General features: G+C 52.8%; 3 protein-coding genes and 1 pseudogene across 4 annotated transcripts; 2 read left to right on the top strand and 2 right to left on the bottom strand.

Annotated features, from left to right (window-relative positions):
* Positions 1-63: 63 nt before the first annotated feature.
* On the bottom strand, positions 64-4798 carry LOC100828811. Of its 2 annotated transcripts, XM_024461250.1 has the most exons (4): positions 4459-4798; positions 1854-2137; positions 1115-1756; positions 64-1033 (listed from the first exon to the last, which is right to left on the bottom strand). In XM_024461250.1, the coding sequence occupies exons 3-4, from the start codon at positions 1705-1707 to the stop codon at positions 262-264; spliced, it is 1365 nt and encodes a 454-aa protein (XP_024317018.1). In that variant the 5' UTR covers positions 1708-1756; positions 1854-2137; positions 4459-4798; the 3' UTR covers positions 64-261. The 2 variants fall into 2 exon arrangements, with proteins under 2 accessions (XP_024317018.1, XP_003573437.1); XM_003573389.4 differs by lacking the exon at positions 1854-2137 and having other exon boundaries at positions 4459-4795.
* A 1797-nt stretch (positions 4799-6595) lies between these two features.
* Positions 6596-21017, bottom strand: LOC100843883 (annotated as a pseudogene).
* LOC112271949 lies at positions 11405-14807 on the top strand. The gene is made up of 2 exons (XM_024462242.1): positions 11405-12752; positions 12939-14807. Exons 1-2 carry the CDS (start codon positions 11530-11532, stop codon positions 14446-14448), a joined length of 2733 nt encoding a protein of 910 aa, XP_024318010.1. The 5' UTR covers positions 11405-11529; the 3' UTR covers positions 14449-14807.
* Positions 16780-20255, top strand: LOC100828510. The gene is made up of 2 exons (XM_003573388.4): positions 16780-18121; positions 18424-20255. The coding sequence occupies exons 1-2, from the start codon at positions 16884-16886 to the stop codon at positions 19955-19957; spliced, it is 2772 nt and encodes a 923-aa protein (XP_003573436.1). The 5' UTR covers positions 16780-16883; the 3' UTR covers positions 19958-20255.
* Positions 21018-21468: the final 451 nt, after the last annotated feature.

Here is a 21468-nt window from a genome sequence, read left to right as displayed (position 1 = left end):
CTTAGTCAGAGTTCAGCGCTTTTACTGACGTGTGGGACCACCCGGTCAGCCCGATCAATAACCTCGCGGAAATTAGCTTTAGATTCAGATATGCGTAGAGAGTTGTGAATTTCTGATGGGCACGCACCGCAAACGAACGAACGAAAGCTGTTCACTTCCTTGGATTTACAGAGAGTTTAGAAGAATCCCGTGGCCATGGATGAAGAGCTTGGCGCAAGCAGGTGCTTCGGTCAGCTGAGGGTCCCCGGCGGCCGGCGCTTGCTACGTGTCGAGGTCGAGGGGGTCGGGGGACGACGATCCTGCGCCTGCTGCCAGAGCCAGCTTCTTCTTCGTCTTGCCCGCCGGCGCCGATGACTTGCCCGGGAACGGCCGGCACGCCTTGACGCTGAGGTCGACGGCGGCGGCGAGCGCGAGGAACATGGCGGCGTCCTCCATGCACGTCACGTGCCGCGCCGCCACCCGCACCACCACCGGCGGCCCGCCGCTCGCCTCCCCGTGCACCCTGCAGCTCATCACGAACCCTCCGCCCATGCCCGCCGCGCAGTACTCCGCCGCTTCTTCCTCCGGTTCTTCGGAGGAGGAGTGCCTGTCCATGTCGATGGAGAACTCGCCGCCCTTCTCGCAGCTGAGCGGCGTCTCCGAGACCAGAACGCACGCGTCCTCCCGCTGCTGCTCCGGGAGGAGCCGCAGCCGCAGCAGGCACGCCGCCGCGGAGTCCTTGCCCTTCGTCCCCGGCGCCGGCGGATCCTCCCGCCACGCCTCGAGGCGGCCCCACGGCTGCCAGCTGTCCGAGGACCCCGTGGTGTCGGCGCGCACGATGAGCCAGGCCCCCGGGTTGGACCGCGCCACCGTGTCCCGCCCCGTCGCCGGCACGAACGGCGTCGCCATGAACGCCGCCGCCACCGCCGTCCCCGACAGGTCGTGCACCGCCACCTTCCACCCCTTCCTCTCCCTCATCCTCTTCCTCCTCGCCGTCTCCATCTCCTTCTCCTCCTCTTCAGAGCAACTCGACCAGTCATCAGCCTGCGACGCCCTGCAGCATAACAGAGTAATCCAGCCGTGAGTGACAGAGTAATCGAGAAGACGGTAATGGCGGCGGGGGAGGAGAACTGACCGGCGGCCGGCGCGGATGAACTTGCAGCTGAAGATGGGCTGGCAATGGCGGCCATGGATCTGGACCACCTGCGGGTTGAGCGCCACCTCGTCCTCGAACCGGAACACGTACCGGGGGTCGGCCACCGCCTTCACCCTCAAATGCAACTCCCCGCCGCCCCCCGCCGCCGTCCAGCCATGGCGGAGCACCACGGGCTTCCCCTCGCGCCACTCCGGCCCCACGCCCACCCTGACAACCCCCACCAGCCTCCGCCGCCGCCGCTTCGCCACCATCCCGCCGCCGACATGGCTGCTGCCCAAGTACACGGCGATCTCGAGGCAGGGCCCGGCGGGAACCCGGAAGCTGAAGCACCCCGGCGCCGAGAGCGCCGCCAGGTCCGACTCGTCGAGGGAGAACACCGCCGCCGCGTTCGCGCCATGCGGGTCGAGGATGAGCTCTGAAGAGTTTGTCAGCAGAGGTACGGGGGCTGTCTGCGCCGGGAAACCTCGCAGCCGGATCTCGCAGTGGCACGCGCGCCCCGCCGTGGACTTCCCGGCGGGGAGCCGCAGACCGAGCTGCCCCACTGACAGCCTCACGAACGTCTGGGGATCCATTGGCGCGCCTCGGCTGCGAATTAGTAACTGGCTCCTTCCATGGCCTGGGCTGAAAAATTTGACATTGTCCAGTGCTGTCAGAAACTCAGAATTGATATGATGAGAGTTGCAGAATTGATAATTTTTAGACGCCAAATTAGTTAGACCAAAAGCAAATCGACAGCAACGGCGTGGCCAGTTCTGATGAGATAAGGTGGTAGTGGATTGCAGCAGAAGAGCAGGCTTCAGATAAGGCTGTTTTCTGAACTCCTTTTTTAGTGCTTGCGCTAGTGATTTGCTAAAGGGGGAATCCGCTGGATCAAAATTTCCATCTTTATTCAGCCTTTAAGGTTTTTACACGGGAAAGGATAGGCAAGTATCCGCAACTGGTTGAACATTATCTCTGTAGCTTTGGCTCTGTGCACTGCCTTTGCTTTGCCTTGGCAAAAATCTGACAGACAAAATTCTGAAAAATCATGAGAATTTTCTCTATTTATGTGGCTCTTGCAACGGACCATATTTGAACTTGAAAATTTTAAACGCAGGTAGAGCAAGTACTGTAGTTCTAGCAGACAAAATTCTGAAAAGGAATCAGAAACGTCAAGTTTGAGTACAGACCAATACTTGGTTTCAAATATGCAATACTTGCCTCTTAAACGAAAACCAAAAGTAGAAGAAAGGAAAAGGCATCCGGTGCTTTGCATTGTTGCAATGATGGAATCGAATGGTTCCCAATGGCAATGGCATTTTAGCACACCAGCTCACTCTAAAATGCTCATCATCAGTGACAGCGACAGTGAGGCACAGCACAGCACAGAGTCATCTGAACCTGAACCTAGAGCTCGAGCTGCACTTGCTGAAGCTTTAGGCAACAAACGCATCAGAACCAGCAAAGGGCATCCATGGCGTGTCGCTGAAAGCGCTGCCATGGCAGTAGTGCCCATGCCATGAGTTGGGTGGGTAGCCCAGGATCGCAATTCTCCCTTGCTTTCTTCCAGCTTCTCCAGCAGCATCTCAGAAGCAGCTTGCGCAGGGGGGATTAGTTACGGATACCAAACCTCACTAGACACCTAGAACTGGCAGAGAAGGAGAAGGAAGGACTCCTCCTTGGCCGGGCAAGCCAAGGTCGCCGGCCGTCGGCTCCAAGGCGCGGACACATAAGAGCGCCTTCCCTTCCCCTTCCCTGATGCTGCTTCCTTCCAGCAGGAGGAGAAGAAGAAGAAGAAGAAGCAGGTCCCAATGCTCAGCTCCAATCACGGCCGCCACGACGGCGGCGCCGACGAGCACGGCCACCACCATGGCTACCAGCAGCATGGCCAAGTGTACGGCCGCAACAACGAGCAGCACGGCCGCCAAGCGTACGGCCGCAACAACGAGCAGCACGGCCGCCGTGGACATGGCCGCGGCTCCGAGGGGCACGGGCACGGCTACACCGGCTGGGGCCACCCGCACGCGCGGAGGGCCGACAGGTCCGGGTGGTGGCGGTGGGCGATGGCGGTCGTCTTCACGGTGCTGGCCATCCTCGTCCTCCTGGCCGCCGTCGCCGTCCTCCTGGTGGTGCTCGTGCTGCAGCCCAGGGTCCCCTACCTCGCCGTGCAGTCGGCGACCCTAACCTCGCTCCTCTACGACCAGCAAGGGGTGCTGGACTACGCGGAGCTGGCCATGGCCGTGACGGCGGCCAACGGCAACCACGCCCGCGGCGCGACAGCCGTCTTCTCGGACCTCCACCTGGGGCTGACCTTCCACGGCACGGTGGCGGCGGTCCTGACGGCGGACCCGTTCGAGGTGGCGCCCCGGGGCTCGCTGACGCTCCCCTACGTGGCGCGGACGGCGAAGGTGCCGCTGGACGGCGCCGGAAGGGCGGCCATGGCGCGCGCGCTGGAGAACGGGGTGGTGCCGTTCGGGGTCGCCGGGCAGGCCAGGACGAGGTGGAGGATTGGGGGGTTCGTCGCCATTAAGTACTGGACGAGGCTTTCTTGTGAGATTCGCTTCTTCTGGCCTAATGGCTCCGCGCTCCACTTCACCTGCAACTCCAAGTCCAAGTCCCGCTACTGATGACATGATCCAAAATCCATGGAGTCCTAATTCGATCGGAAGCTAATCCAATCAAGTATTATCTGATCCATGGATTGATTTCTGGTTCTGGGTGTGTGATCAAGAACAGCAGCCAGCCAGCCACTCGCTCTCTTGGATTTGGTTCTTACTTTCCTCAGTAGTACTAGAATATTGACCATGTAATGCATAGACTGTAAATTAAAGATGGGATTTGTACAACTGGTTTGGGATCATGAGCAGATAAGCTAGATTGAGAAATTCCTTTCCCGTTCCTCAGAAGGCAAAGCAAACTCCGGACTTCTTTTTGGTGAAAGGAAGGGGGAAAAGGATAAAAAGAGACCACCGTTAAAAGAATCAAAGCGAGGTTACCGTGACAGAGAGGAAAGAAGGAAGAACTGGTAGTAAGTAAGAATTGTGTTTTGCTGTAAAAAAAAGTAAGAATCGTGTTGTCCTGCTAATGGAGGATTGGGGCCCTGGAATCTGACTCAGATGCCTGATTCTTGTACTTCTTCTTTATAATCTGGTTATTTTTTCCTTATTTTTCCTTTTAATTATTCCAGTCTTACTGGGGAAAAAGGAATGAACGGGGCCCCAAATCCGGATCCCCAAGAATCCTCCGACCAACTCATCCATTGATCAAGCTCTCAAATCACTTTAGTTAAGTTGCTGCCTGAAGTTGCAAGAAAGAATTGATGCCTGGAATCGAGATGCATGTACCTGTCTCGATCGTCGGTCTGCCGGCCAGTCCGCCTCAGCTAGGCCCAAGAAGCAGCAGCAGAGGTCGATCCAGAGCAGCTATAGCTCAGCTAAGCTACGGGCAGCTCATCTTCCTCCACCGGAGCTTGCCGGAATCCGCCTACTCCCGCCATCCATCGCCGCCGGACGGCCGGCCGGATTACTCCACAGCCCGACAGGAGCACGAGCTAATTGAATAATTAATTAAGCTCGCCGGAGACGAGCACGACGACCTGATGGCAGTAGCAGTGATAAGCTAGAAGCGAGAGAGACAGACAGAGCTAGCAGGGGAGAGGACGTACGGGAAGACGACGACGACCGGGACTACTTATACCGAACCCACCAAGGATTAACGACTAATTTAACCGGTGGATTAGGCAGGCAGAAGAATATACGGAGCAAGCGACCGATCGCAAGGAAAAATAAGCTTAGGAACCGGCCGGTGATTAGTCTAAGCTTAAGCACGCGTTGCAAGCGCGATGAACTGACGATAACGATGATGATGATGGGCTAATGACCGGTCGATCCCATCGGTGCCAGCTGGAGTCCATAGTGGCCACTTGCGGCCTCGCTTTCCGACAGCCTGGCGTGGACAGCGGCAGCTTAAAGTCAACAAAAGCCCCGGATCAGAGGAACAATTTCGTCAGCGACCGGTTGCTAATCCATTGAATTTAATAACGGAATTTATAATGAAGGAACATTCATTCTTTTGTTTCTGGGATCCGCTCCGCTGATCATCCAATTGTAAACACTGTATCTGGATAGTGTCATTTGTCTTGTGGGTTACAATTTTAGTCTCGCGGAGTGGCATCTTTATCCGTCACGCCAAGAGGTTAGAGAGTGACCGTTTATTTTTGTGAGAGCGTCGACTTTAGTTCTTTGTAGATAGCAAACTTGCAAAGTCTGGGAAAGTTCACTCCCTATTCCATTCCTTTTAATAACAACGAGATTTGTTTGTTGGGACTCACGCGCATAAACAAAAAGGGAATGTCTATTTTTCAGTTGTCTAAGAAATAGTTATTTCTCAGCTGGCGATCGTAGTCATCCAATTAAGATTTTCTTATCCATCGAACCTACGCTAATCTTACACGAATCTCAATGATTGAATCAAAAGGTTGTTATCATCAACTAAAAAATAGTTATTTCTCGGTCGCCTAAGAAATAGCAAAACCGTAAACAAAATGTCCCTGCCTACTCTCTCCATCCGTAAGAAAGTCCTAACTTTGTTATAAGTCAATTTTTCTAAACTTAACCAAATTCACATAAAAATTTACAAACATCCATGGTTCTTAAGAGACTATAAATTAGTTTTATTAACATATATACTTTTTCTAGAGCAACCATCTGCTCTATTGACCTATGATACATATGAAGCCCTTGCCTTTGGGCTTTGGGTCTGTGATACCGTAGATTCCTGTAATCCGCAATTTGATTCTCAGATCTCGGTCGAAATTCTCGAGGCCAGCCCATCATTCTCAGCCCAAATGAGCCCATCCGAGGAGCTCTTCTTTCCCATCCCTCCTGTGCTGTACGTGCGCCTGTGCCCGCTTCTCATAAACTCAGCGCGAAGTCTTGGCACCATCCACTCGCCTCGAGCAACTGCTTCCGAGACGACAGGACCTCGATCCACGGTAACGCAAGCTGCCTGCTCTGGACTGCCGCTGCCGACCCTGCAGGTCAGGCGTTCGGCGAATTGCCGCAGCAGTGAGATTGACGTCTGAATGTCTGATGGATCCGGGACATCATCCAGGGTATGTTTCCTCTCATCAGTGATCATTACTACCATCATCAACTTTCTTGTCACTTTTGGTGTGGAACAAGCCGCCTTTGGATCACATAATACTTCAAATCTGTACCTTGTGACATAAGTATGTTTCAGTTGACAACGAATGCTTCAGTTTCCTAAACATTCATAAGTATGTAGTTGTAATTCATGCACTTCAGATTCTCGACTGCTTGATAACGAAAGGCACGCTGTGCTACTCTTCTTCCGGTTGAGTTTACTCGACTGCTTGATAATGAAAGGCACGCTGTGCTGCTTTCGTCAAAAAATTCATGCACTTCAGATTCAATTTCTTATGACACAGTGTGTGCACATAGAACCAGATAACTAACTGTATAAGAAAGCGCCGATATTCATTGGATGAAGGATACACACACACCTACCAGCCCAGTGAATCCACAAACAACGTTTTATTCTTTTTTGTCTGTAATTGGGATGCAGATTAATCCAATTACATCAAATTAGACTACAAATCGACGAGGGAGAGCTAGAGACAACAGAGAAATGGATAGATCACAAGCTCAGATGAGCAAGCGTCCTAAATTTTGGATACCCTGGCATTAGTAGAGCTACGGAGCACACTGATATGAATCACACTGCAGCATTTCGTTGCCTCTCACGGCAACGGCGATAAGAAGACAGCGTCATGTGGATTGCAAAGTAGCCCAGCACGGCGATGATGAGCGTGACGACATACACGGACGTCTTCCACCCCCTGCTGGAGCCGGCTGCATAGGCCCCTAAGAAAGCCACCAAATCCAGTATGATCGTCATGTTCATCACCCTCAGCGACCACTCCCATTTTTTTCCATTTACCTTTGGCAGCCATTGTGGCAGCAACATGATGATGACGATGATGGAAGCCACGAAGGAAGTGGAGTTGCTGTAGAAGAAGGCGAGGTACCGGGGCCTCCTGTTGTCGTGCATCACCGGGTTGCCTCCTTCATGCCCGTCGCTGCTGCTCTGCCACGTTCCGCCTGGCGGTTCCAGGCCTGCCTGGTAGGTTACGCTCGCCACCAAGATGCCTAGCAGCATTAGGTACTTGCGCCTCGTGTGCTTATTCATTTCTTCTTCATTCTTGGGTTCTTCCAGAGTGAGCTCCTTTTCTGTGGATGGCACAGCTTCCACATTGCGACTTCTCTTCCGCTCCCTCTCCCTCCTCTCCCTCATAAAAAATGCCAGTAGCAGTCCTGCTGCAACGAAGAGGACCACGGCCACCAACGCAAAGATGTAGATGGATGTCTTGATGTGCTGCGTGCTTCCGGCGGCATAGGCCCCCATCAAACAAAACAAGCCCACCGCCGTACAAACAGATAGTGCATTGCTCCTTATGGCTGGCCTGTACAGATTGTGGTTCACCAGGAGGATGATAAGGGCGATGGACAGCATGAAGCTCACCGAGTTGCAGTAGAAGAAGGCTTTGTAGCGGCACGGGAAGTTGTACAAGAGGACCGGGTCACCGGCGTGGTGCCTGAGCTCGTCGTCCTGGAGCAGGAAGCCGCCTGGAGGGGTGAGGCCGGCCTGGTAGGCGATGGTTGCCGCCAAGATCGCGAAGAGGAGCAACCGCTTGCGCTTCTTCTCCAACAACTCTTCATCATCTTTCTTGCCGTCATCCTTGTCATCCAGCGTGAAGAAGACGACATGGATCACCACATAGACGAGGACTGCGCCTGCCAAGGCTATGGCGTAAATGGAGGTGTTGATGTCCCGGCAGCTCCCGGCTGCATACGCGCCGATTAGGCCAAACAGGTCCAGTATCATGGCTGCCTCCAGCACATGGTGCCTGACTAGATTCTTGTTCTGGACCAGGACGATGGCCACAAAGGAGGCCACAAAGGCAACTGAGTTGCAGTAATAGAAGGCCTTGTATCGCCTAGCGTTGGTCGTGAGAAGGATGGGGTCGCCGGCCATGCGGCCATGTGCCCGTCGCCGTTTTCCTGCCAAAGGCCACCCGGTGGATCGAGCCCTGCTGTGTAGGTAATGGTGGCGGCAAGAGTGGCAAGCAGCAGAACAAGAGAGCGAGCCTTGTCCAGAGCCTCCCTAGCGTTGCAGAGAAAGGAATAAGAGTTCAATGGAAAGCTGGAATTCAGATAGCAGAGAAAGAAACAGAGCAGTAATTGCAGAGAGAGGCAGAAGAACAGAGTAATTGTGTGCTCCCTTCGTAGTAGTAGTAGTACCTGACATTATCATCAGTATGATGATCTTCTTTCCGCTTCACGTGCCAAGAACACAGCAGTTTGTACACTGAAGTGCAGAAGAAACCATGGAGCAGTAGGATGAATGCTAGAACGACGCCGACCACGCTGACCACGTAGAAGGTGGTATCGGTCTTCCTGCAGCAGCCAGCGGCATAGGCGACGGCGAGGCACGTGTAGAGCTCTCGAGACCGCTCGCCGTGCTTGTTGATGATGAGCAGTATTGTGATGAGCAGCGACGCCACGAACGCCGTGGTGTTGCAGAGCGAGAACACGGTCAGGCGCAGGCTGTGGTGATCCTTGAGGATTGCGTCGCCCGGCGTGCTCAGCCCGGCAACGTAGGTGATGCTCACCGCGAACGTTGCCAGAAGCATCAGGACCTTGCTGAGCCGTTCCCCTTCTTTTTCGGCCTTGGCCACGCTACCAGGGTCAGCATTGCCGACTGGGGGAGGAATGGCTGGGGTGTTGGTGACGGGTATTGTGCCAATGGAGCCAGAGTCGGGTGGAAACAACCAGGCCCACAGCTTGAGAACCACAATGTAGGCGAAGACGGCGGCTACGAGCACGGCGGAGTAGACGGTGGACATTGTCCCTGCAGGTGCCGGCAGCATAGGCGCCCACGAGGCTAAGCAGATCGAGCACCATGACTAACCGCAGCGGCAGGACGTCGGCCTTGACCCAGACGGTGTCCTTCTTCCCCTTGTCATGGCGGACGGCGAGGACGAGGACGAGGATGAGGACAATGACAACGAGCGAGGCGGCGAACGCGGTGGCGTTGAAGTAGAAGAAGACGAGGTAGCGGCGGTTGTGGGTGTTGCAGATGATGGGGTCGCCGGTGAGCCACTTTTCTTCACCGCCGCTGCCGCTGCCGGAGCGCTGCCAGACGCCCCCGGCGGGTTGAAGCCCGCGGAATACGTGACGGTGAGCACCAGGGTTGCCAGCAGCAGCAGGTACTTGCGCAGGGTGTACTCCCATGGATGCTTGCTCTCGCCGGCCGCCACTTCCATTCCGGCGGCCACCATCTTGTGATGTAGTACTGGAATGGCAACAATAGGATGGATCGGATCGGAAAGGGAGCTTCATGATTTTGTAAGACGAGTGCGAGTTGACTGGGCGCAAGTCGTCGGGAAGCTTATTAAGGCTGGCACTTACAGAAGCTTACATGTCCGAGGGAACCAAGGGAGGGAAGCAAGATAAAACATTTGAAAATGAGGAGGAACAATGACTCCGTAGCATGTGGAGTCCCATCACCGGGTTTCCCATGTGTCGTAGAAGACGTAGACATAGACATTAGGTCGTCTTTTTTTATCACTGCTGTTGTCCATGGATAATCTGATTAGCCATGATTAATTACATTTTCATAACATTTTTAAATTATAATATATTTACTACTAGTATAATAGAATGACACTACTTTCATAATATTAATTATTAGATAATATTAAAAAAAGTACAAATCCCTACAAATATACCAAAATTAATACTAAAAGCCATTATGACATATTAAATAGTAGAAGACATTAAATCTTACATTTTTCTGATCATTATATTTCTCAACAAAATAATAATATCTGTTTTCCATTATGCCATAATATTATTTAACTATTTTAAAAAACCAGTACTACTGAACAATGACATTTGCACATCATCACAACAATACTTCACTTAGTACTAATGTACTCCATCCGATTCATAATAAGTGTCTCAAATTTTGTACTAATAAGTGTCTCAGATTTTGTACTAACTTAGTACTAAGTCTAAGACACTTATTATGAATCGGAGGGAGTGCAAGCAAAAAACCAACATTTAATACCTGAACAGTGTCGATCAAATAATAGGTTACGATTACACAAGATTTCCAAATAATAATCAGTAGAATCAACTAGGCATAATCATCGTATCACCAACTATGACACAAGATTTCCAAATAATAACCAATAGAATCAACTAGTCATAATCATCGTATCACCAACTATGACACAAGATTTCCAAATAATAACCGGTAGAATCAACTAGTCATAATCATCGTATCACCATCTTCTATGAAAAAACAATGTAAAACATGAGCTAATGGTAATTAAACATAACATACATTGCATGTACAAACTTATTACCTCAAAATGGAGAGCAGCGGTCGATCTATTATATCTTAACCTTCGTCATCTTCTAGTTTCGTACAAAGATGCTCCAAATACCATGTACCACCCTAAAGATTAATCTAATTAGTACAAATACAAATCTACAACATAATATTCATGCGAATAAATAGTATCTTACACTAACTAATTAAGTACTACACCTAAACACTCCCATATGAAATAACAGTGTTTCGAATCATGCAATATATAACAAAATACCACTCTCTAAATCACACTATATTAGCTAATTATTACATAATAAAAAGCTAAATTAATCTTGCATGTCAAAATGAACTATCATTTCGCACATCTAACATTGATCTAATATCTTCAACTACAACATGCACAGATTTCTTGTCCAACATTTCAAAACCTAACTACTACGAGCTAATGAAACGACTAAATACACGGATCATGGCTGCTGCCGTGATAGTGGCCACGGCAGCAGGCGTACGTCATAGGAGCTGCCAATCCAGAGGACCCACGCGGTGGTAGGCGTGGTGGGTTTGGCGCTGTAGAGAAACCCGGGGCTTTTGTCCCTCCCGTCGGCCTGCAGCGCTCGTCGTTCTCAAAAAAATGTAATCTGGAAAATTGAAAAGACTAAAATTTTGCTTTAGTTTACTTAACCGGACAAAGACTTGGTTCGTCCCCCATTGTCCGAGACTTTCATTCCTTCCTTCACATGTGGGAATTGGGCAATTGGCTAGCTACCAAATACAGTAGTAATAGAGTACGAGTAGAGTGGAGTAGAGCACGTACTTTTCCAACAGCAACACTCTGTCCGGTTTTAACCTTATGCAGCCGCAGCGCAGAGGCATCTTCCTCCCGACGACGACGACGTGTCAACTGCCAAGGTCCAAGTCCAGTCGTCTTTATAAAATCACGCAACTCCCTTTCCGGCCGCCATCCTATTGTCGCATTTCTGCTGCATCACAACATGGTGGCCGCCGTTCCTGCTGCTGGCAGGTTGCAGCCGGCAATGGCGGCCGGCCAGTGCAAGCAGCCATGGGAGTACAGCCTGCGGAAGTACCTCCTGCTGCTGGCCACCCTGGTGGTCACCGTCACCTACGCCGCGGGATTCAACCCACCGGGGGGCATCTGGCAGGACTCTGGCAGCCACCAAGGCGGCGAAAGGAGGCTCGCCGGTGACCCCATCATCCGTGACACCGACTACCACCGCTACCTCGCCTTCTACTACTGCAACGCCACCGCGTTCGCCGCCTCGCTCGTCCTCATAGTCCTTATCCTCATCCTCGCTGTCCGACACGACAAGGAGAAGAAGAAGGACGCCGTCTGGGTCGCCTCTGACGTCGTGCCGCTGCGGGCCGTCATGGTGGTTGACCTGCTCAGCCTCATGGGCGCATACGCCGCCGGCACCTGCGAAGACATGGTCTGCTCCGTCTACTCCGCTGTGCTGGTGGTCGCCGTCTTCCTCTACATTCTGGTTACCAGGCTGCTGGCCTGGTGGTTTCAAGACAACAGCCCCGACTGCGATGACTTTGCCGCCGGCGGTGCGACGCCCATCCACAGACCCGACACCAGCTCCGGACCTGGCGGTACAATGCCCGTCCCCAACCGTGCCGTGATTCCTGCCCCTGTCCCCAATTCTGAACCCGTTGGCATCCAAGAAGAAGAGGAGCGGCTCCGCAAGGCCAAGAAGAAGCTGAAAGCCGAAGAGCGGCTCCGCAAGGTCCTGATGCTTCTGGCGACGTTCGCGGTGAGCATCACCTACGTTGCCGGTCTGAGCACGCCGGGTGGCTTCTGGGACAGCGCCGGCGGCAGCCACGGCCCCGGCGATGCCATCCTCAGCGACCACCACGGCGTGCGCCTGACGGTGTTCTTGCTTTGCAACACCACTGCGTTTGTGGCGTCTCTGCTCATCACAATGCTGCTCATCATCGACAAGAAGCTCCGCAAGAAGACAGCCCGGTACCGAGAGCTCTATGCGTGCATCGTCATAGCGCTGGTCGGCCTCGTTGGCGCCTACGCCGCTGGCAGCTGCAGGAAGACCGACACCACCATCTACGTGGTCAGCCAGGTTGGCGCCGTTCTGGTATTCATCCTACTGCTCCATGGTTTCTTCTACACTTCTGCGTCCAAATGGCTTTCCAGGCCAGCCCAAAGAACTGATGAAAATCAGCATACTGATGATAATGCCAGGTACTACTGCAGAGCACTACTATGCTCTTCTTCCTCTGTTTTCAATTACTGCTCTCCTGTTTATTTCTCTGCTATCTCAATTCCAGCTTGCAGTTGAACTCTGTTTCTTTCTCAGCAATCATGTGGCAAGATTTTAGGAAAGATAGCAATTGAACTCTGTTTTCTTTCTCTGAAACTGCAATGCAGTGCTAGGGAGGCTCTTGACAAGGCCCGATCTCTTGTTCTGCTGCTTGCCACTCTTGCCGCCACCATCACCTACGCTGCGGGGCTGGACCCGCCGGGTGGGCTTTGGGAGGACAACAGCGGCGGGCACATGGCTGGCGATCCGATCCTTCTCACGACCAAAGCTACGCGATTCAAGGTCTTCTTCTACTGCAACTCGGTTGCCTTCGTGGCCTCCCTGGTGGTCATTATCCTGGTCCAGAAGGAACTTCTAGTCAAGCATCATGTGCTGGAGGCAGCCATGATACTGGACTTGTTTGGCCTCATCGGCGCGTATGCTGCCGGGAGCTCCCGAGACGTGAACACCTCCACTAACGCGATGGCCTTGGCAGGCGCCGTCCTGGTCTATGTTGTGATACATGTCCTCTTCTTCACGCTGGACCACAAGGACGGCGGCAACAATAAAGACGACGAAGAGTTGCTGGAGAAGAGGCGCAAGCGGTTGCTCCTCTTCGCCATCTTGGCGGCGACCATCACCTACCAAGCCGGCCTCACGCCTCCAGGCGGCTTCCTGCTCAAGGACGACGAGCTCAGCGGGCACCACGCTGGCGACCCGGTCCTCTTGCACAACTTCCCGTGCCGCTACAAAGCCTTCTTCTACTGCAACTCGGTGAGCTTCATGCTGTCCATGGCTCTCATCATCCTCCTGGTGAACCCCAATCTGTACAGGCCAGCCATACGAAGCAATGCATTGTCTGTCTGCACAGCGGCAGGCTTGTTCTGTCTGATGGGGGCCTATGCCGCCGGAAGCACGCAGCACTTCAGGACGTCCATCTACATCTTCGTGCTGGTGGCCGTGGTCCTCTTGGTCGCAGCGGGACTGCTGCTAGTGTTTCTGGTGAGGGAGCTGAAGAGAAATGGCAAGTCAGCAGCTGTACCATCCGTAGAAGAGGAGCTGGCGGGGCCCCCAAAGGAAGAAGCCAAGGGAGAAGAAAAAAGGAAGAAGGAGGAACAAGAAAAGGAGAAGGAACTAGAAGAAAGGAAGAAGCACGCCAGGCGCAAATACCTGATGCTGCTAGGCATCTTGGTGGCGAGCGTGACCTACCAGGCAGGCCTGGAACCGCCAGGCGGAACGTGGCAGAGCAGCAGTGACGGGCATGAAGCAGGCAACCCGGTGATGCACGACAACAGGAAGGCCCGGTATCTCACCTTCTTCTACAGCAACTCCACTTCTTTTGTGGCTTCCATCGTCGTCATTATCATGTTGCTGCCACAATGGCTGCCAAAGGAGAAGGAAGAAGAATGGGAGGAGTGGTCGCTGAGGGTGATGAACACGACGATCCTACTGGATTTGGTGGCTCTCCTGGTGGCCTATGCAGCTGGCTCCTGCAGGGGGTGGAGCACGTCCATGTATGTCGTCGCACTCATCGTCGCCGTGCTGGGTTACTTTGTGATCCATATGATGCTGTCACTGTGTTCTGATCGTCGTCGCCGTCACCGTCGCCGTGAGAGCCCAGGAAATTCTCCAGTGTGATTCATACCACTGTGGTCCAGAGCTCTACTATTCAGAAGGATCCAAAATTTAGGGCGATTGCTCATCTGAGATTGTGATCTATCCATTTCTCACTATCTCTAGATCTGTAATCAGCTTACGTCTGTAGTCTGTACAATATCTACTCTGCTCTAGCTTTCCCTCGTTCTAGATCTGTAGTCTAGTTGATGTAATCCGATTAACCTGTATCCCAATTGGAGACCCCAAGAAAAACGTTGTTTGTGGGCTCATTGGGCAGGTAGGCGTGCCGCGTGTGCGCGTGTTAATGCTTGTACAGTTATCCTATTCTATCTGCATTCTCTATCCCATAAGAAATCGAATGATAAGTGTATGAATTACAATTGCGTGAGTATTTGTTAAGGAAACAGAACCATTTGTTACTGGATTGTCAACTGAAACATACTTATGCCACTAGGTACAACTTGAAGTAATTGTGTATTCAAAGGCGGCTCGTTTCCACACCATAAGTGTGGCAAGAAAGTACTGGTAATCTCTGATGAGAGGAAACATACCTTGAATCCGAGCCGAGACCAGGATTCCATCAGACCTCAATCCCCCCATTGCGGCAATTTGCCGAACACCTGCAGGGCGCCCGATCCCGGCAGCGGCAGGCGACTGAGCAGGCAGCCATCTTGCGTTGCCGTGGATCGATGCGCTAAGCATCAGAGGTTGGCACCAGAATTCCTCCAGCGTGAGACGTCTCGGAAGTCGGAAGCAGTTGCTCGAGGCGACGCGAATGGATGCCGGTGGTGCTGAGATTCAGAGCGCGCTGAAATCTTAACTGATGAGAAATGGGCACAGGCGCACAGCACAGGCGAGATGGAAACAAGAGCTGTTCGGATGGGCTTATTTGGGCTGAGAATGATGATGGGCTGGCCTCGAGAATTTGGACCGAGACCCTAGGAATCAAATTGCGTATTAGAGGAAGCTCTCTTCACAGCTCAGTTCACTATTTTCTCTATAAAAAAAACTCAGTTCACTATTTTACCATCTGAATCAAATTGCCACTGTAAAGAGTACAAAAATGTCTCAATTTTGACCAAATTTGAATGCGGCTATACACTAAATCATGTCTAGATACATCTAAATTTTGACAAACTTAAGACATCTTTTGTTGCACGGAGGAATACATTATTTTACCATCTGAATTTGGGGCAATTGTGTTCCCAACAGTGCCCTGCTTGTATTACCAGTGTCCTCGGACCGAAAGCAAAAGATGCCTGCATGTGTTCTGTGCTCGGGACGACCACACACTGACACAATTGGCATGAAGAGCCAACCAGGTAACACGGCTATAACCGGTCTGCATATTGTACTTGCTCTTAAGCATGCGTGGTTAAATGCTAACAAAACGCGACGAACTGGTGATGACTATGATGATGATGGGCTAATGATCGATCCATCCACCGGTGCCGGCTGGAGTCCATATCGGCTATTCTGACAAGCCTGGCGTCGACATCAACCGCTTAAAGTCTACAAAGCCCCTGCTCGAGGAACAATTCGAGAACGGTTGCTAATCCAGTTTTTTTATAACCAATTTGTTTGTTGCAAACTCATGTAAATAACACTAAATTGTTCCTAGCTCTGATCCCTAATAAAAAGGCATACGGAGTAGTATCATTGAGCATAATAAAGTTGCAAAAGAAGAAAAAAAATTGAAATTAATAATACACGCAACTTTTTGGTGCGGCAATAATCGGCCGGACCAGGATAAAATGCATCTTGGCGCCTCCCTGACGAGCAGCATCAAACGGCAGCGGAAGCAGACGCCGTGTGGGGTCGTCTCCTTCTGAAGCAAGAGCGGGTTTGTGGATGACCCCTCTGCCTTCTTTTTTTTTTTTTGAGGATGATCCCTCTGCCAATCCAGAGACTGTTTTTTTTTTTAGAACATCCAGAGAGTGTTGCTTGGCGTGGTGGGTTTGGCGCTGCAGGGCCGTACGTCCTGCTGCCTGGAAACCCGGGGCTTTTCTTTCTTTGTCCCTCTCATGGGCCTGCAGCGCTCCTGGGCCTCGGAGGCGTAGCTGCACGTCGTCGGGTCTGGGCCGGGGGGCCCGGCGATGGGACTGCACGAGAAAAAACAAATCGCTCAAAAAAAAAATTTGGCCGGCCGGCGAAGACTTGCTTCCATCCCCTTTCTCCTAGACTTCATTTCACACGAGAGAATTGCTCTAGTACAAGTACTGTAACACTCTGTCAGCCTTATAAGCTCAAAAGATGCAGCCGCAGCGGCCAACTCGGCGGCACCTTCCTTCCTTCCTCTCCCGACGACCACGTGCCCAAGTCAAGTCGTCTCAATATAAAATCCCTTTCCATCCATCCCCATCGCTGCATTACGCGCCCCAATAATTAACAGCACAAGCCTCCAATCACACACTTGTAAACCAAGGGAGAGTGGCCGGCTGGGCGGGCGGGCGTCCATGAAGGCAGCCAGCAGCCGTCCGGCAATGGCGGCCGGCGAGGCCCAGGCCCAGCCCAAGCAGCAGCAGCCATGGGAGTACAGCCTGAGGAAATACCTCCTGCTGCTGGCCACCCTGGTGGTCACCGTCACCTACGCCGCCGGATTCAACCCGCCGGGCGGCATCTGGCAGAGCTCCGGCGGCGGCCACGACGGCGGACGGCTGGCCGGCGACCCCATCATCCGCGACACCGACTACGCCCGCTACCTCGCCTTCTTCTACTGCAACGCCACCGCCTTCGCCGCCTCCCTCGTCCTCATCGTCCTCATCCTCATCCTCGCCGTCCGCCACGACAAGGAGAAGAAGAGGAAGAACAAGGACGCCGTCTGGGTCGCCTCCGACGTCGTCGCCCTGCGGATCGTCATGGTCGTTGACTTGCTCAGCCTCATGGGCGCCTATGGCGCCGGCACCTGCCGCGACACGGTCTCCTCCGTCTACTCCGCCGTGCTCGTCGCCGCTGTGTTCCTCTACATTGTCGTCCTCAAGCTGCTCTCCTGGTGGTTCCCAGACACCAGCTCCGACTCCGGATCCAGCTCCGGCGGGGCGACGCCCGTCCACAAACCTGACTCCGGCTCCGGCGGCGGGATTCTGATCCCGGTCCCCGACTCAGCCGTGATTCCTGCCCCGGTCCCCGATTCTGACCCCGTCGGAGTCCAAGAAGAAGTGGAGCGGCTCCGCAAGGCCAAGAAGAAGCTGAAAGCGGAGGAGCGGCTCCGCAAGGTCCTGATGCTCCTGGCGACGTTCGCGGTGAGCGTTACCTACATCGCGGGGCTGAGCACGCCTGGCGGCTTCTGGGACGCCGCCGGCGACGGCCACGGGCCCGGCGACGCCATCCTCAACGACCACCACGGCGCGCGCCTGACGGTGTTCCTGCTCTGCAACACCACGGCGTTCGTGGCGTCGCTGCTCATCACGGTGCTGCTCATCATCGACAAGAAGCTCCGGGAGAAGACGGCGCGGTCACGGGAGCTCTACGGGTGCATCGTTGTGGCGCTGCTCGGGCTCGTCGGCGCCTATGCTGCAGGCAGCTGCAGGGAGACAGACACCACCGTCTACGTGCTCGGCCTCGTCGGCGCCGTCCTGGCATTCATCCTGCTGCTCCATGGCTTCTTCTACACTTCGCCGTCCGAATGGCTGTGTTGTTCTTGTTCCAGGCCCAAAAGAACTGAGGAAAATCAGCATACTGATGATGATCTCAGGTACTACTACGATGGAAGCACAATCTGTTCTTCTTCCTCTGTTTGCAGTTACTGTTTCTTTCTCTGCTATCTTAATTCCAGCTTGCAGTTGAACCCTGTTTCTTTCTCAGCAATCATGTAGCAAGATAGAACTGAACTCTGTTTACTTTCTCTGAAACTGCAAGCACAATTACTCTGTTCTTCTTCCTCTATTTCTTTCTCTGCTATCTCAATTCCAGCTTGCAAGAACTTAGCTGTTTCTTCTCTGCAATGGGCAAGATGGCAACTGAACTCTGTTTTCTTTCTCTGAAACTGCAATACAGTACCAGGGAGGCTCTCGACAAGGCTCGCTCCCTTGTTCTGCTGCTTGCCACTCTTGCCGCCACCATCACCTACGCTGCAGGGCTGGACCCCCCGGGCGGGCTTTGGCAGGACAACAGTGGCGGGCACATGGCCGGCGACCCGATCCTTCTCACCACAAACGCCAGGCGGTTCAAGGTCTTCTTCTACTGCAACTCGGTTGCTTTTGTGGCCTCCTTGGTGGCCATCATCCTGGTCCAGAAGAAGCGTCTAGTCAAGCATCATGTGCTGGAGGCAGCCATGATACTGGACCTGTTTGGCCTCATCGGAGCGTATGCCGCAGGGAGCTGCAGGGATGTGAACACCTCCATCAACGCCATGGCCTTGGCAGGCGCCGTCCTGGTCTATGTTGTGATCCATGTTGTCTTCTTCACTCTGGACCACAAGGACGGGGACAACAAGAAAGACGATGAAGAGTTGCTGGAGAAGAGGCGCAAGCGTTTGCTCCTCTTCGCCATCTTGGCGGCGACCATCACCTACCAAGCCGGCCTCACGCCTCCAGGCGGCTTCCTGCTCCAGGATGACAAGCTCAGCGGGCACCATGCCGGCGACCCGGTCCTCTTGTACAACTTCCCGTGCCGTTACAAAGCCTTCTTCTACTGCAACTCGGTGAGCTTCATGCTGTCCATCGCTCTCATCATCCTCCTGGTGAACCCCAATCTGTACAGGCCAGCCATACGAAGCAATGCACTGTCTGTCTGCACGGCGGTGGGCTTGTTCGGTCTGATGGGGGGCTACGCTGCAGGGAGCACACAGCACTTCAAGACATCCATCTACATCTTCGTGCTGGTGGCCGTGGTCCTCTTGGTCGCAGCCGGACTGCTGCTAGTGTTTCTGGTGAGGGAACTCGAGAAAAAGTGCAGTTCTGCAGCAGCCGTGCCTGTGTCTGTGTCTGCGCCATCCATTGAACAGGGGCTGGAGGAGCCCCCAAAGGAAGAAGCAAAGGGAGAAGAAGAACGGAAGAAGGAGCAAGAAGAAAAGAAGAAGGAGCGAAAAGAAAGGAAGAAGCATGCCAGGCGCAAGTACCTGATGCTGCTAGGGATCTTGGTGGCGAGCGTGACCTACCAGGCCGGTCTGAAACCGCCCGGCGGAGCGTGGCAGAGCAGTGTCGACGGGTACGAGGCAGGTAACCCGGTGATGCACGACAACAGGAGGCCACGGTACCTCACCTTCTTCTACAGCAACTCCACTTCCTTCGTGGCTTCCATCGTTGTCATCATCATGTTGCTGCCGCAATGGCTGCCAAAGGAGAGGGAAGAAGAATGGGAGGAGTGGTCGCTGAGGGTGATGTACACGACTATCGTACTGGATCTAGTGGCTCTCCTAGGGGCCTATGCAGCCGGCTCCAACAGGGGGTGGAAGACGTCCGTGTATGTTGTCGCGCTCATCCTCGCCGTGCTGGGTTACTTTGTGATCCATACAATGCTGTCACTATGGTCTGATCGTCGTCGTCGTCGTCGCTGTGAGAGCCGAGAAATTCCTCCAGCTCCAGTGTAATTCTTATCAAGTGCTCGGTAGCTCTACTAATGCCAGGGAACCAAAATTTAGGGAGATTGCTCATCTCAGATTGTGATCTATCCATTTCCCCCCGTCTCTAGATTTTCAATTAGCTTAGCTCCGTACAATCTGTACTCTTTTCTAGCTCTCCCTCGTTCTAGATTTGTAGTCTAGTTGATGTAATCGGGTCAACCTGCATCCCAGTTGGAGGAATAAGAAAAAACGTTGGTGGATTCAATGGGCAGGTAGGTGCGTGTATCATTAATCCAATGAACATTGACGTTTTCTTGTACAGTTATCTGATTCTATGTGCACTCTCTCTAACTGATAAGAAATTGAATGATAAGTGCATAAATTACAATTGCATGAGTATTTATTTAGGAAACTGAACCACTGCATTATCAACTGAAGCATACTTATGCCACTAGATAGTAGATACAATTTGAGTATTGTGTAATCCAAATGTTTCCACACACACCACAAGTGTGACAAGAATGAAAAAAGTGTAGATGATAGTAGTGATCACTGAGAGCCTGACAGGAACACATACCTTGAATCCCAGTGATGCCCCGGATGATCCCATCAGACGTCAATCTCCCTACTGCGGCAATTCGCCGAACACCTGCAGGGCGCCCGATACCGGCAGCGGCAGGCGACTGAGCAGGCAACCATCGTGCGCCTGCCGTCGATCGATGCGCAAAGCATCGGAGCTTGGCACCAGAATTCCTCGAGCTTGAGTCAGTCCGGGAAGAAGCATTTGCTCGAGACGAAGCGAGGCGAGCGGATGGTGCTGAGATTCAGAGAGCGCTGAATGAATGGGTGATGACAAGTCGGCACAGCACAGGACAGGAGAGATGGAAAGAGGAGCTGCTCGGACAGTCGGATGGGCTCATTTGGGCCGAGAATAATGGGCTGGCCCCGAAACACTAGGAATCAAATCGCGTATTAGAGGAAGCTATCTTTAGACCCCAAAGCCCAAAGGCCGGCAAGCGCTTCGATGAGACACTGTCGAAAATTTGAGCTGAAACAAAGCTTTCTTTTACGGCCGACTGAATTTGGGTGCAATATCTGGCGACTGGTGTTCCCAAACACTTGCCGTGCTCGTATTGCCGGTGTTCTGAAACCGAAAGCAGAAGATGGACGTGTTCTGTGTTCAGGAGCAGGACGACCGCACACAATGTTATCTACAGGCATTGAAAGTGAGAATTGGAGGAAAACAAACTGATCATACACTGTTTGATGTTTCCAGCTTGTTTTTCTCCAATGTCTCACCTTCAGTAGAGCATCGCGTGATAATTTGGTTTCTAGTGCTAAAACATGCATGTGCTATCTGAAGCGAGAGTTAGATGGAGTTGAACCACTGTGGGAAGATGATAGGGTTCAGTTTCCACTAATATCTCACCTTGAATGGCCCATCTGGGGAATTAATCGAGCTGAATCTGCTCAACTTCCAGCTTGTTCTTCCCCTGTATCTCTTGTCTTTGCTGAAATTTGCTGACGCTTGGAGCAGA

This window comes from Brachypodium distachyon, chromosome 3 (assembly GCF_000005505.3).
Source record: "Brachypodium distachyon strain Bd21 chromosome 3, Brachypodium_distachyon_v3.0, whole genome shotgun sequence".
Taxonomy (NCBI): Eukaryota; Viridiplantae; Streptophyta; class Magnoliopsida; order Poales; family Poaceae; genus Brachypodium; species Brachypodium distachyon.
This window is presented reverse-complemented; position numbering and strand designations above follow the sequence as displayed.

Coding starts and splice junctions, on each gene's coding strand:
- LOC100828510 (XM_003573388.4), top strand. CDS start 16,884: ATGAAGGCAGCCAGCAGCCGTCCGGCAATGGCGGCCGGCGAGGCCCAG. Junction 18,122..18,423: donor CATACTGATGATGATCTCAG/GTACTACTACGA, acceptor ACTGCAATACAG/TACCAGGGAGGCTCTCGACA.
- LOC100828811 (XM_024461250.1), bottom strand. CDS start 1,707: ATGGATCCCCAGACGTTCGTGAGGCTGTCAGTGGGGCAGCTCGGTCTG. Junction 1,034..1,114: donor TTCATCCGCGCCGGCCGCCG/GTCAGTTCTCCT, acceptor GTTATGCTGCAG/GGCGTCGCAGGCTGATGACT.
- LOC112271949 (XM_024462242.1), top strand. CDS start 11,530: ATGGTGGCCGCCGTTCCTGCTGCTGGCAGGTTGCAGCCGGCAATGGCG. Junction 12,753..12,938: donor CATACTGATGATAATGCCAG/GTACTACTGCAG, acceptor ACTGCAATGCAG/TGCTAGGGAGGCTCTTGACA.